Source organism: Oryctolagus cuniculus, chromosome 8 (genome assembly GCF_051225735.1).
Source record: "Oryctolagus cuniculus isolate XC-2025 breed Fujian yellow rabbit chromosome 8, ASM5122573v1, whole genome shotgun sequence".
Taxonomy (NCBI): Eukaryota; Metazoa; Chordata; class Mammalia; order Lagomorpha; family Leporidae; genus Oryctolagus; species Oryctolagus cuniculus.
The window spans coordinates 44,435,103-44,449,910 of NC_142874.1; the positions used below are offsets into that span (position 1 = coordinate 44,435,103).

At 37.8% G+C, this 14,808-nt stretch overlaps 1 protein-coding gene across 1 annotated transcript in view; it reads left to right on the plus strand.

The window, feature by feature from the left end:
- IQCM (IQ motif containing M) overlaps positions 1-14,808 on the plus strand; it is a 459,382-nt gene that overhangs the window by 66,369 nt on the left and 378,205 nt on the right. The window contains exon 4 of the mRNA XM_089301770.1: positions 7,919-8,006. Coding sequence (XP_089157896.1) covers positions 7,919-8,006 — 88 coding nt within the window. The remainder of the gene's footprint in view (positions 1-7,918; positions 8,007-14,808) is intronic.

A 14,808-nucleotide genomic window follows, 5' to 3' on the forward strand; every position in this document is an offset into this window, starting at 1 on the left:
AGATATCTTAACCCTCAGGTTATTTCTTGTATTCCTGGTGCCTAGCATGCTGCCCATAACATTGTAGGCATTCAATGACTATTTGTTGGATGAATGATTAAATAAATGAGTAGATACATAAAAATACCATCCCCATCTTCAAGAAATCACCAGAGAGTTCATAGTCTAGTGAGGAATTGGCATTCTGTATCACACACATGTTCTGGAAATTCCAACAGTAGAAAATCATGTGACATCCACCCAGCCCACACACTAGAATGTGAAATGTCAGTAAACTGCAATCTGTCATTCTTGACTAATGAATCTGTCTATAAATTTGAAATACTTTTAAGTTTTAAATCGTATTATAATTGCTTCATATGAAATTGAATCTAGTTTAGATAACTGGGCCTTAAAAAGAGGAAGGTGAGAGAACCATTTTATAATCACTCAATATACAAAATATGAAGTTAATTTTTTGAATGAAAAAGATTTAGATTTAACCAACGTGAAGTGTTTTCATAATATCAGTAAGTCTCTGTGGCGAAGAGACCTTAAAGCTGCTCTAGTCCAACTATTTTCACCACATCAAATCCCCTCTGTAATATTCTTCAAAGAGTTCTTGTTTAATCTTTACCTTATCACAGGAGACACCTGTGATAAGGAACACTTTCCCTTTTTTGGCATCCAAATTCTAAATGATTAATACACTAAATTCTATAAGATTAATTATCAGTTGCACATTGGTTCTGTTTAAATTTTTATTTAATTTGAAGGGTAGAGTTACTGAGAGGTAGAGAGAGAGAGAGAGAGAGAGGTCTTCCCTCCACTGGTTCACTCCCCAAGTGGCTGCAACAGCTGGAGCTGGGCCGATCCAAAGCCAGGAGCCAGGAGCTTCCTTTGGGTCTCCTACACGGGTGTAGGGGCCCAAGGACTTGGGCCATCTTCCACTGCTTTCCCAGGCCACAGCAGAGAGCTGGATTGGAAGTGGAGCAACTGGGACTTGAACCAGCGCCCAAATGGAATGCTGGCACTGCAGGCGGAGTTTTACCTGCAAAGCCATAGCGCTGGCCCCTTCTGTTTAACTTTTAAGATAAACTGGTTTTACAACCTAAATTAGGGTTCCTGCAGTGTGTGTATGTATGTGTGTGTATGCGTGTGTGTGTGTGTGTGAGAGAGAAATGATAATTAGTTGAAGGAAGTATGTGTATAGTATCTATGATGTTAAAGAAAGAAATAAAGATTTTTTTCTGTCTTTGGCAAACATAAAATAATAATATTAAAATTATTTAAATATATTTTTAAAATGATTAAAAACTCATTCAGTCTTAGAATGGATGTTTGGAGAATGTGCTGTGTGTTACAATGAGGTACTGAGGTTTCAAGGGGAGTAATCTCCAATCCATATCATCAAAGGGTCTACGGAATGATAAGGTAGAGGTGAGCCAAAGAAGCAATGAGTGTTGCAGTTGCCTAGATATCAAAGATAGATAAAATAACATCCCTTGTGCTGAGTCTTGAAATACAAATGACTAGCAAAATGAGGAAAATGATTTCAGACATTCCTTATTTCACTCATTTTGGTGGAGAATTTTTATGGAATCCAAAGTGGAAAAGACAGAAGAACAAATCCAAAAGGTATCTTAGGGTACAGCTCAGCTTCTGCTCCTAGGGTATCTGTTTTTGGTGGTCTTTAGTTTTCCATTTTAGTGGAAATTGCCTGATCAAGGCACAGTGAAAGTACCCATGTCATGTTCAAGATGAAATATCATGTGAAACCCTTCCTGAAATCCAGACCCCCCTTTCCCCAAAGATGATGCCAGCAATGAAAGACTATACCAGGAAGATAAACAGAAAGACAAACAGACCAGCCTTGTTTGTAGAAGGAAAGGCAGTGTCTCAGACTGCTCTAAGAGAAGAAATAAACAAGAAAAGTTTTCTTATGATTTATAAACACAAATGTGCTCACTTGGGATTGAGTCAGAATTCACATTACTGGTATCTCAGAAATCCCTAAAGTGAGAAATTAGTTCCCAGTTATCATGAGTTGAAGATGCTCACAAATGCCTGGAGAAGCAAGCAAATTATTTCTTGAGGAATAGATTTTAAAAGATCCCAGGTTGCATTTAACTTGAATAATTCCCTTTCCCATAGAATATGGATTACTGATAATTCTCAATTCTACATAATGTGAATTAGCAATTTAAAGATATCAAAATGTATGAGAAATAAACTGCTATCCCCCAAGTGTATTTAGATTCACAAATACTATAGATATTATAATTATCTGATATAGGATAAAATATACTTAATATATTTAAAAATGAAAATATTAACATTGCCATAAACTAGAGAGTATAAAAATGTTCAGGAAGATTGCATTGAGAACCAAAGAAACTTCTAGAAATAAATATAATAGGGTATTCCTGAAGATAAAATTAGTAAATTAGAAAGTGTACTTTCTAAAAATTTTATTGTAACACAGTGTACATTTTTATGGGGTATACTGTGAGGTTTCAATACATGTATACATTGTACCATGATCAAATCAGTATAATTACTTACGCATCACTAAAATAATTATCATTTGTTGCAAGAACATTTAAAAACCTCTTTCTAGGTAATGATGTATACAATGCATTATTGTAATTAAAATGTATTGTAAATTTATTACATGAAACACAAACAGAAAACATGAAATGTTAAAAAGTCTGGGAGAGTTATTGAAAATTTTACCATAAATTTTACCAGGTTTTTCTAATTAGGTGACACTAGTGAAAGGAAAAATGATAATTTTATTTTACTTTTTTTAAAAATTTGTTTATTTGAAAGAGTGATAAAGAGGGAGAGACAGAGAAAGAGATCTTCCATCCACTGGTTCACTACTCACATTACTGAAACTATCTGCACTGGACCAGGCTCAATCAAGGAGCCAAGAACTCCATTGACGTCTGCTCATGGATGGAAGGGGCCCATTCATTTGTCCATCTCCCACTACGTTCCCATGTGCACCATCAGGGAGGCTGATATGAAGTGGAACAGCTCCAGTATAGGGCTAAACCACCACACCACAACACCTGCCCCTGAAAGGTAATTTTAGAGAAGACAATGGCCCCTGCTTTTTGGAGACCTAAATTCCAGGACACAGACAAGGAAAGAAGAAGGTGACACAGCTCTTATTGTGGCAGAATACACAAAGACTAATGGTGATAGGACATTGATATAGGATCCATTTGGCTCTGACTGTCTGATTTTGGCATGGTGAACAGAAGGCATAAAGATGGTATTAAACACACTTACTAAGAATCAATTGGCCAGTGCTGCGGCTCACTAGGCTAATCCTCTGCCTGCAGCGCCGGCACCCCGGGTTCTAGTCCTGGTTGGGCCGCTGGATTCTGTCCTGGTTGTTCCTCTTCCAGTCCAGCTTTCTGCTGTGGCCTGAGAGGGCAGTGGAGGATAGCCAAGTGCTTGGGCCCTGCACCTGCGTGGGAAACCAGGAGGAAGCACCTGGCTCTTGGCTTTGGATCTGCGCAGTGCGCTGGCTGTAGTGGCCATTTCGGGGGTGAACCAATGGAAAAGGAAAACCTTTCTCTCTGTCTCTCTCTCTGTGTCATAACTGTGCCTGTCCAAAAAAAAAAAAAAAGAATCAGTTAATGTGTCCATATTAATAAAAAAGGAAAACTCTGGATGAATGTGAACTTATGATGTAGGAGGAATGATAGACCAAAGGAAGATAATATTTTGCATATACAGGGTAGTAACTAAGTTAGCTAAGAGTTTTTATTGGGTACTGAAACCTTTTTTTTTTCTTATAAAAGATGGTTAAGGAGAAAGATACTTATATGGATTCCAAGTATCAGCCAAAGATTGTCATGTATCAATCAAAACAGTAAAAAATAAGTTCCTTCATGATGGAGAGATTTGTCTTACCACCTTAACCAAGTGATCAAATTTAGTGCATCTTTTGTTGTGTTGTAATGGGGAGGATACTTTGCCTTGTATGCTTTGACATAGTATTCTTGTTTCACTTCAGTCTAATCATAAAACAATTAGAGGAGCAGGCCTTTGAAGCAGCAGGTGATGGCTCAAGTATTTGGGTCCCTGCCACCCACGTGGGAGGCCCATATTGAATTCCCAAATCCTAGCTTTGGCCTGGCATAGCCCTGAGCATTGAGGGCATCTGAGGAGTAAATCAGTGAATGGGAGATATTTGCCTATTTGTCTCCCTTTCTCTGTTCCTCTGTCTTTCAAATAAATAAAAAGAAAAAGAGAAGCTAGGTCTCTTTCAAGGATAGCTATGACAAAAAAGCTGAACAAGGATGATGAGAATGTTCGTCAGTTTTCAGTTGAAAGATAATGCAAATGTGTATTTAAATGTAGTTACTGTATAATTATGATTACTATATAATTATTATATCTTAGAAGTCCACAGTGCATATTATACTTACAACATGTCTTGATTCAGGGTAACCGTACTTAGTAGTTATATCCTGTTGGATACCATATTGGATGGAGAAGCTCTAGGTTAAAATTGGCCTAAGAGACCGTGTGAGTGTTGGTTAGATTGCAAAATAAGAAAAAAGGAAACATATAGAAGGGATGTTTTGGGTACAATTAGGAGATTATGTATTATATATTAGTATGATTGCAACAGTGCTTTTTGGGTAGTTATTGTGAGTTTGGATGAGATGTATTTTCAAGGACTACATGATGAAGTAATTATATATCAGTAAAGTTAGTATTTGAATAGTTAAATTAGTAAGCTTGATTCATTTGATAAATATAGGACAATGCTGCTTTTTAAAATAATATTTATTTATTTGAAAGTCAATTACAGAGAGGGATGGAGGGTCAGAGAGAAAGAGAGAGAGAGAGATATCTTTCATCCACTGGTTCCCTCCCCAGAAGGCTGCAATGTCCAGGACTGGGCCAGGCTGAAGCCAGGGTCCAGGAGCTTCTTCCTGGTCTTCCACATGGGTTGTAGCAGCTCAGACATTTAGGCCATTTTCTGCTGCTTTTCCCAGGCCATTATTAGAGAGCTGGATCAGAAGTGGAGCAGCTGGGATACGAACTGGTGCCCATATGAGAAGCCAGTGTTGTAGGTGTTGCTATTACCCATTTTGCCACAATACTGGTCCCAGGACAGTGCTTTTTAAAAACAGAGAATATATGTTATTTTCAGACATATATAGATCATTATGAAAACTGAATAGATCTATAAAGCAGAAGTCAACATGTTTCTTAAAATTGCAATTATATGGAACATTTTCTGTGATTAAGGTGAGATTAAGTTATAACAAAATTGTTTTTAAAATTCAAAATTTATACATAAAATATTATTTAAGCAAAGTGTGGCAGAGAGATTGGAAGGTGTTATGGTTGGAGTCAGGTGTCTAATTGAGGAATCTATTAGTGTTCTAGATGAGAGACGATAAAGGCTTTGCTTGAATGGGAAATGATGGCTTAATGATTGATTGTATGAAAGAGTTAAAGGGGAGTATGAATAGTGAAGACAGCTTCCAGGTTTCTAGACAGACAATAACATCATTAATTGGGAGATTTAGTTGACTGTTCAAATATGGAACTGATAAATGGTCTGAGAGAGACCATATGGATTTGTGATCCATGCACATTTAAATGATAAATATAGCCATAGTAGTGGACCAAATCATTCAAGTAAGTATTAGAAGTTAGCTAAAGAAAGAATAGAGGTGCATGGTGTACAAAATAGCTGGAGATGGTCCAAGCAAAAAGACCTCAGGTAGGAGATAAGTGAATAGTCATGAGAGAAGGGACTTGAAAGGATGATTGATTGCAGGTGAATGAATGAATGATTGATTCCAGCTGGGCTCTGAGGCGAGCATGACAAGTAGTATTAAGGACTGGAGGTTGTTCTCTTCTCCTAAATTTTTAATTTATTCATTTGAAAGGCAGAGAGAGGAGAGGAGAGGGCAGAAGAGAGATGAGGAAAAATGAGATCTTCTATCTGCTGGTTCACTCCTCAGATGCCCACAACAAGCAATGCTAGACCAGGCCAAAGCCAGGAGTCAAGAACTCCCTCCAAGTCTCTCATGTGAGTCTCTCATGTGAGCGACAGGAACCCAAGTACTTGGGCTATAATCTGCTGCCTCCCAGATACATTAGCAGGAGGCTGAATAGGACACAGAATGGCTGGGACTCAAAGCAGGCATTCTAATATATGTTGTAGGCATCCCAACTTGTGACTTAACCTCTGTGTCATAGGGCCTGTCTCTGGTTGGCAGTTTTAATGCTTTATGTTCCTTTTGCTTCGTTTTATTACAAAACTCCTGAATGGGAGTATTCATCATTTTACCTGCATATATGAATAGAAGAGAATCTTTCCATTCATTGGTATGTGCTGTTCTCTCATAGGCATTTTTTATTTCCATTCTTCTGGTCTCTTTTACTAATTAATTAGAAGTAGTTTATGTTGACTGTTCTAGAACTGAAGTTCTAGTGTTTGGTGAAATTTGGAGATTAGATTTTCAAAAAGGGAATTGTTATAAACTTGGAGAAGTTGTAATCTGCTCAGGTTCTGGTTCCATATCTAAAGTTGTATTTGATCTAATTAGGACCAGCATTGGATTTTCATGTTTTAATTGCGTTTCTAGAACTCTCCTTTATTCAATGCCCCTATCTATATATTTTAATATATATATCTATATATTTTAAATATAAATTATATAAGGTAGTCTACTATGTTCTTGTATAGGATAATATGTTCTAATACTGAAACTCCAAACTAGTTTATACATTTTTCTAAAATAAAAGGCTTGTTTCATATGTTCTCTATATCTTTTAAAATACCTGAATTAGTAGATAGTACTCAAGAAATACTTAGTATTTTTGTTATAATATATAAAACTATATAATAGTCCCATTATCTGTATAATATAGAATAGTAGGTATTTAAAACCCATTTATATAAATTTTTTAGATTCTAAGAACTTAATTAAAAACTTTTTTTTTTTTTTTGAGAGTCAGAGCTAGACAGTGAGAGAGAGAGAGACAGAGAGAAAGGTCTTCCTTCTGTTGATTCACCCCCAAATGGCCACTACGGCCAGTGCGCTGTGCCAATCCAAAGCCAGGAGCCAGGTGCCAGGTGCTTCCTCCTGGTCTCCTATGCAGGTGCAGGGCCCAAGGAGCTGGTCCATCCTCCACTGCTCTCCCGGGCCACAGCAGAGAGCTGGACTGGAAGAGGAGCAACCGGGACAGAATCCGGCCCCCCAACCAGGACTAGAACCCTGGGTGCTGGCGCCGCAGGTAGAGGATTAGCCTAGTGAGCTGCAGCGCTGGCCTCTTTTAATTTTTTTGTTATATCCAAGTACACTTCATTATCATTATCTGCAGCTACCCTATGTTGCCTACTGTGCAGTTGAACTAGATTTCAGTTGTTTTGTTTGTTATTGTTTTCAAAGCTGGCCCTTTGTCTTTTTGGATTTTAGTTCTATTCTCTATTAAATGATGATATTTATGGAACATTCAATGTTCCTATTTACATTAAGTAATGATTTGCTAAGTTATTATAAAATTGTAGGCCCATCTAAAAAAACTAAGCTTTATGAGGATAATGATGACAGTAAGAAATGCTGATGTATGTGCAGAAGAGTCTCTTTGCATTCATTGGTATGTGATGGCATTTCTCTAGGAGCTATCTTCTTTCTGATATATGTAGTTCATTTACTTGATATTTTTCACTCTTAAATTTTAGTAACTGCAAAACATCCAAGTGACATAGGGTGAAAAAGAACCACTAAAATTTGCTTTGAGTAGCTCTATTAGTACTTTTGTTTCTTAAAGAATATTCTGTTATTGTAAAAAAAAAATCTGGGATTTGAAATTTCATTGGAAAAAATGTGTTTAAAAAATGAAAACTTTTAGTAGCATGCAATTAATGCTTTTTCTTTTTAAATTCCAGAACAAGTTAAACTGGGTAAAATTGTGACAGATATTGACTCAGTGAGCAAAAAAATGGAGAAAGAAAAACAAAACCTTGAGAAGTCCAGGTAATGTGTAATTAGTTAACCTATAAGAGATACATTTTTTCTTTTACTACACTGATAATCTTTGAAAAACTGTTATGATTTCTCAAGTCTGTCTATTAAAACCCGATGCATGAGGCTAATTTTACCTTCTGCTTGAGTCCCTCTAAGCATATCAATTATCAAAATTTTAGTTTTCAGTTCAATTAACTTTTGAACTGGAGGATGTCTGAGTAGTTAAGCAAACCATCTGGGTTTTATAGTGCATAAGCTGAAACCCAATTTGTGTCTTTCTTGAGAAAAATGCCATATTTTATGATAATATTACATAAGTCTGGAATTTTAATAACTCATCTGCAGTAATTTTGGAGCAGAGTAAGTTATAATTTTCCTTTTAGAATCTAATAATTAAAGGTTAGTCTCTTTCTAACAGAAGGTGAGGCTGGTTCTACAGAACATAGTTGAATACAAGAATTTGAGCATATTTTTTGCTTCCCATTTTTGTCTAGAGATGGGTCAGTTACTTTTATAAATTAGTTAATGAAATAGCATCACCGTCTTTAAGATATTTTTAAAGAATTATTTCTTGTTTATTTGAAAGGCAGAGTTACAGAGAGAGGAGGAGGAGAAGGAGAGAGAGTGTGAAAGAGAGAGCACAAGAGAGTGTGTGTGCACATGTGTGTGCACTAGCTCTTCCATTCATTGGTTCACTCCTCAAATGGTTTCTATGACTGGGGCTGGACCAAGCCGCAACCAGGAGCCTGGAGCTTCTTCCAGGTCTCCAACGTGGGTGCAGGGGCCCAAGGAATTGAACCATCCTCTGCTGCTTTCCCAGGTATATTAGCAGGGAGCTTGGATCAGAAGTGGAGCAGCTTGTTCATGAACTGATGCCCATATGGTATGCCCACATCACAGGTGGTGGCTTAACCTGTGATGCTACAGTGCTGATCCCTTCAAGATAATTTTTAATTTATGCACACCCATGTTGGCCCTAAAGCTACATATAGCACTTCTAACAGCCTTTCGGCACATATTGTATAGGAACATTTACACCTGTAGAATGTAAACACTGCTCTGTTGCTATTTTAATATATGTATTTTTATTCTTGATCCAAATTATATACTTATTTATGGTATATAGTATGATACTATTTTAATTAATATAAACAGGACAGATTTTATTCTTTCCATAGGTACAATTCCAAGAAGACAACCACACTCCCCTACCTGATACTACTCCCTCCCATTCCTCTCATCAGAATTTGCAAAGTCATAATTTTAATCCACCATATGTTCACAGAGTTAATTGACCACTCATCATAGTATTCAATGAATAAAAAGTAGGAAGACCATAGTTCCACAGAAGTATAAACAAGGGCTAAAAATGACAATCATATACCAAGATAATCATTTCAGTCCTATACATTTTTTGTGTTCTGTATTAGCTGCCACATATTAGAGAATATGGTATTTGCCATTTTGAGACTGGTTTATTTCACTAAGCAAAATAATTTCCAATTTAATCTATTTTGTTGTAAAGTACAGGACTTCATTGTTTTTTATGGCTGATTAGTATCCATTGTGAATACATACCAGATTTTCTGTACCAATTCATCATTTGATGGACATCTGGGTTGATTCCAGGTCTTAGTTATTGTGGATTGAGCTGCAATAAACATGGGGGTACAAATAACTTTCATATGCTAATTTAATGTCACTTGGGTAAATTCTCAGGAGTGGGATGGCTGGGTAATATGGTATATCTATTTCCAGATCTCTCACAAATCTCCATACTATCTTCCATAAAGAATATGCTAGTTTACATTACCACCAACAGTAGATTAGTGTACCTTTTGCTCTGCTCCAAAGTAGGCATTTATTTATTTATTTATTTTTGATTTTTGGTTAGTAGCTGTTAAAATTCAGGTAAGGTGATACCAACTGTGGTTTTGATGTGCATTTCTCTGATGGCTAGTGATCCTGAGCATTTTTTCATGTGTCAGGGTGACCATTTTTATTTCATCCTTTGAAAATTCCCTGTCCGTATCCTTTACCAATTTTCATGGGTAGTTTGTTTTGTTGTATTGAGTTTCTTGACCTTAGTATAGATTCTGATATTAATCCTTTATCAGTTGCATAGTGTGCAAATGCATTCTCCCATTCTGATGGTTGCCTGTTCTCTTTGCTGAGTATTTCCTTTGCAGTACAGAAACTTCTTAGCTTGATGTAATTCCATTTGTCTTTTCTTATCTTTATTGCCTATGTTCCTTGAGTCTTTTCCAAGTCTTTGTCTATTCCAATGTCTTGCAGAGTTTCCCTGATGTTTTCCTCTAGTAATTTGATGGTATCAGGTCATGGATATACATCCTTGATCCATTTTGAGTTGATTTTTGTATAAGGTGTAGGTAGGAGTCTTGTTGCATACTTCAACACGTGTAGATCGAATTTTCTCATCACGTTTTGTTCAAGAGACTCTCTTTTATCCAGGGATTGATCTCAGCCTGTTTGTCAAAGATTAGTTGGTTGTAGCAGTATAGATTGATTTCTGGGGTTTCTGTTCTTTTCCAGTGGTCTACATGTCTATTTTTGGTGCCAGTACCATACTTTTTTTTTTTTTAAGACTCATTCAATTTATTTGAAAGGTAGAGCTACAGAGATAGAGAGAGGTCCTCCATCTGCTGAGAGAGAGAGAGGTCTTCCATCTGCTGTTTCACTCCCCAGATGGCCACAAAGCTGCACAAATCTGAAGCCAGGAGCCAGGAGCTTCCTCTGGGTTTCCCGCATGGGTTCAGGGGCCTAAAGACTTGGACCATCTTCTAATACTTTCCTAGGCCCCACAGCAGAGAGCTGGATAGGAAGTGGAGCAGCCAGGACCCGAACCGGCACCCATATGGGATGCCAGCACCACAGGTGGAGGCCTTACCCACTACGCCACAGCGCCTGCCCCTGTAGTATGTCGTGAAGTCTAGTATTGTGATACCTCCAGTTTTATTGTTGTTGTTGTTGTTGTCATTTAAAATTGCTTTATATTTGGGGACTCTTCTGTTTCCATATGAATTTTAGCATAGTTTTTATCTAGATCTGAGAAGAATGTCTTGGTATTTTGATTGGGATCCTATGTAATCTGTAAAAAGCTTTCAGTAGTGTGGACATTTTGACAATATTAATTCTTGCAATCCATGAACATGGAAAGTTTTTCCACTTTTTGTGTCTTCTTCTATTTCAATATTTTATAATTTTCATTGTAGAGGTCTTTGATGAAAAAATCAACCATTAGTTTAATTGGGGATCTTCTGAAGGTAATCTGGCATTTCTCTTGTGCACATTTTAGAGTCTTTTCTTTATCTTTTACTTTTGAAAGTTTGACTGCAATGTGTCATGGTTAAGTTCTTTTCTGTTCATGTTTATTATAGGAGTTCAATGTGCTTCCTCTACTTGGTGCCACTTTCTTCCCACAAATTAGGGAAATTTCTGCTGTTATTTTGCTAAATAGGCCTTCTAATCCTTTCTTTCTTTCTTTCCATACTTCAGGAACTCCTAAGACACATATGTTTGTTCATTTGATTGTATCCCATAAATATCAAATGCCATTTTCCATCTAATTTTCTTCTTTTTTTTTTTTTTTTTTTTTTTGGTCTATGATATTTCCAAGGATTTGTGTTATAGCTTGGATATTCTTTCTTCTGTCCCACCAAGTCTGTGGTTGTGGCTTTCCACTGTTTTTCTATTTGCCATACTGAATTCTTCATTTCTAATATTTCAGCTTCATTTGTCTTCAGTGTCTTTATCTTTCTGCAAGTGTTGTCATCCATATCATGTATGGATACCATTATCTCATGAATTTATTTTTCTGTGTCCCTGAGTAATCTTATCATTCTTTTGAATTCATATTCAGACATTCCGTAAATCTCTTCATTTTTCATATTCTAATATTGAAATTTTGCTGTGTTCTTTTGTGGAAGTCACTTTGTCTTCTTTGTTCTTGTTTCTTGTATTTTTGCCTTTATTTTTAGGCTTTTGTGGAAACACTTGTTCCTTTTCTCTTCTGATACCTTTTATTATTGAACTATGCCTCTGTGGATTAGTGGTGACTGCTCTCAATGGATATCCACCTACATGTGCTAGGTGGAGCCATGGAACTCTGGCCAATGATCAAGGGTGGCATGAGCAACCAGGGTGGCACCAAGTTGAGTGTGGTAGATCTCCTGTATTGTCGGCAGGGAGAATGGTATGATCACATTTCCTAGAATTAATTACAGCCTTTCTCCTTGCAATCAAGGTGATCATTGCCCAAGGTCATCCCACAGCGGGTACAGTCCCTCCTTATGCAGGCGCATGAGCTGCACAGAGGATCTAAGTGGTCTTTATTGTGAGCACAGAACCCTATTCAGTGACCCACCACAAGAAATCCGAGAACACTGAGCTTCTGAGTCCATACACAGTGATTGCCCAGAGACCCAGCTATGTCCTGTGGCCTATCATGTAGTCACAGAATTCCCACAGTCGCAGTGGGTAAGGCTCCTACAGTCACAGGGAACAGTGGATCCACTCTCAGCCCCAGATGCCTGCCCCATCCATGCAGAGAACAGAGGCCTTTCCAGAGCTAGTTCTCTCGGGGTTCTCTGCATTGGCAATTTGATCCTGGGAGTCTGTGATTGCATGGGGAGATGAGAGCACCTCAAAGTCCTAAGTGGGTTCCCAGCCCCCATCAAACCCCTTCAGTCCAGATTCAAAGTCAGTGGGGAACGCTGATATATCCACGTGATAAAATCCCTTAAATGCGTGTGTGAGAGCAGCTGCAGCCTCTGTTGGTCATTAAGGTGGCGCTTTCTCCCAGCTGGTTGCCAGGCCCCTTGTGGGATATGGGGAGAAAGAAACACGTTTTAGTTTCATAGAGCCCTTGCTGGGCTCCAGGCTGGACTCAGTTTCAATGTTGTCTGCGAGGTTCTTCCTTAGACAGTATCACCAGTGACAGGGACTGCTCTCATCTTGCTCTCAGAAGCTGACAACTCCAGTCCTTAGCTGCAGAAGTCACTAGTGTTGCCCCTGCTCACTGCAGGGTGTTTGTGCTATTTACACTGCTCTACAGCGTCTCTTCTTTCTGTGGACTTTCCATTGCAAATTTTTCTCCAGATCTCCCCTGGAATTGCACTTACTCTGCTGTTGTTCTGTTATCTTCCCTGTTCAGCCATCTTGGAATCTCTTGTTTGATATTTCAATACATGGATAAGGATCATATTATCATGTCTGTTACTTCAAACATAATTTCTTTGTGTTGGGAACATTCAGAATCCCCTTTTTCAGCTGTCTTAAACTCTGAAAAAATTTTAGTGGCTTGTTTATTTTTTAAAGATTTATTTTTTATTTATTTGAAAAGAATTACGGAGAGATAAGGAGAGACAAATAAAGGGAGAGAGCAAGTGAGCAAGTGAGTGAGAGAGTGCTCCTATTCGCTGGTTGACTCCCCAGATGGCCACAATGGCTGGGACTGGGCCAGGGCAAAGTCAAGAGTCCAGAGCTTCCTCTGGATCTCCCTTGTTAACATTAATTCTTAATATGATAACTTTTGGGTGACTGCACAGCTATTATGAGAAGTTTGAGAAAATGCTGCCATGCTATAAAGCATATTGTAGGTCTTCCAGCATTTATGCCGCAAACTGTGCTTAACACTGGAAGGTTCACGTGCAGGATAATCATTTTCTTGGCTGAAGTGTACTATGACAGTTGAATTTGGTAGAGTGATGTATATATATATAGCTTTATTTTTTATTTTTATTCTTTTAAGATTTATTTATTTATTTGAGAGGCAGAGATACACAGAGAGAAGCAGGGAGGAAAGGAGGGAAACAGGAAGGGTGAGAGAGAGAGAGAGAGAGAGAGAGAGAGAGAGAAACTTCCATCCACTGGTTAGCTCCCCAGTGACCTCAATGGTCAGGGCTGAGCCAGGCCAAAGCCAGGAGCCAGGAGCTTCTTCTGGGTTTCCCATGTGGGTGCAGGGAGCCAAGTACTTGGACCATCTTCTGCTTCTTTCCCAGGCACATTAACAGGGAGCTAGATTGGAAGTGGAGCAGCTGGGACATGAACTGGTGCCCATATGGGATTCTGGCACAACAAACAGAGGCTTAACCCTCTATGCCACAGTGCTGACCCCTATGTATAGCTTTAATTTTGTAGGTTTGGTTTTTTCTATGATAATAGAATGTATTCATTATAAAATAAAATAAGCTACTGTGTTGGAAGTTGATGAGTTTTAAAAAAATTTCTGTCTTTACCTAGTTTATCCTGATGCCCAGGCTTGTCTATCAGGGTAGTAGCTGTTAAAAAAGTGGTTAATTTACCAATTTAAATGAATAATGTAGACTTTTAAGTAAGTTTTTTATAACTAGAAAAATTAACTCATTTGAAAATCATTTTCAGTATATTTAAATGAAGTCAGTAATCCAAGGAAGAATAATAATGATTTTGAGACAAGTGGCACACTCATTAATAATACATTTGATCAGGTATATTATCTTTTTCTATAGTGTCTTTCTCAGGAGGGTTGAGTATTTCTCAAAGCATTGTTTCTTCTATAAGTGGTGGAAGGTAAAGGTCTCTTGACACCTAAACTTCCCATTTTTAATGAAAACATGTTCTGCTTAATGAGGAAGATCAACGCCCTTTGAAATTAAGTGCAAGTGCATGTACTTCCAATGACAGCCTGGGGCACATAGAGCCTGAACCTCAATCCACAGGGGCTGCCCTGTCTTTATTTATAGCTGCTTTTGTGGTTCCTTGTTTCCTATCTTAGCAGTTAGCTTCATTTCATTAATGTTGGAAGTGTGAT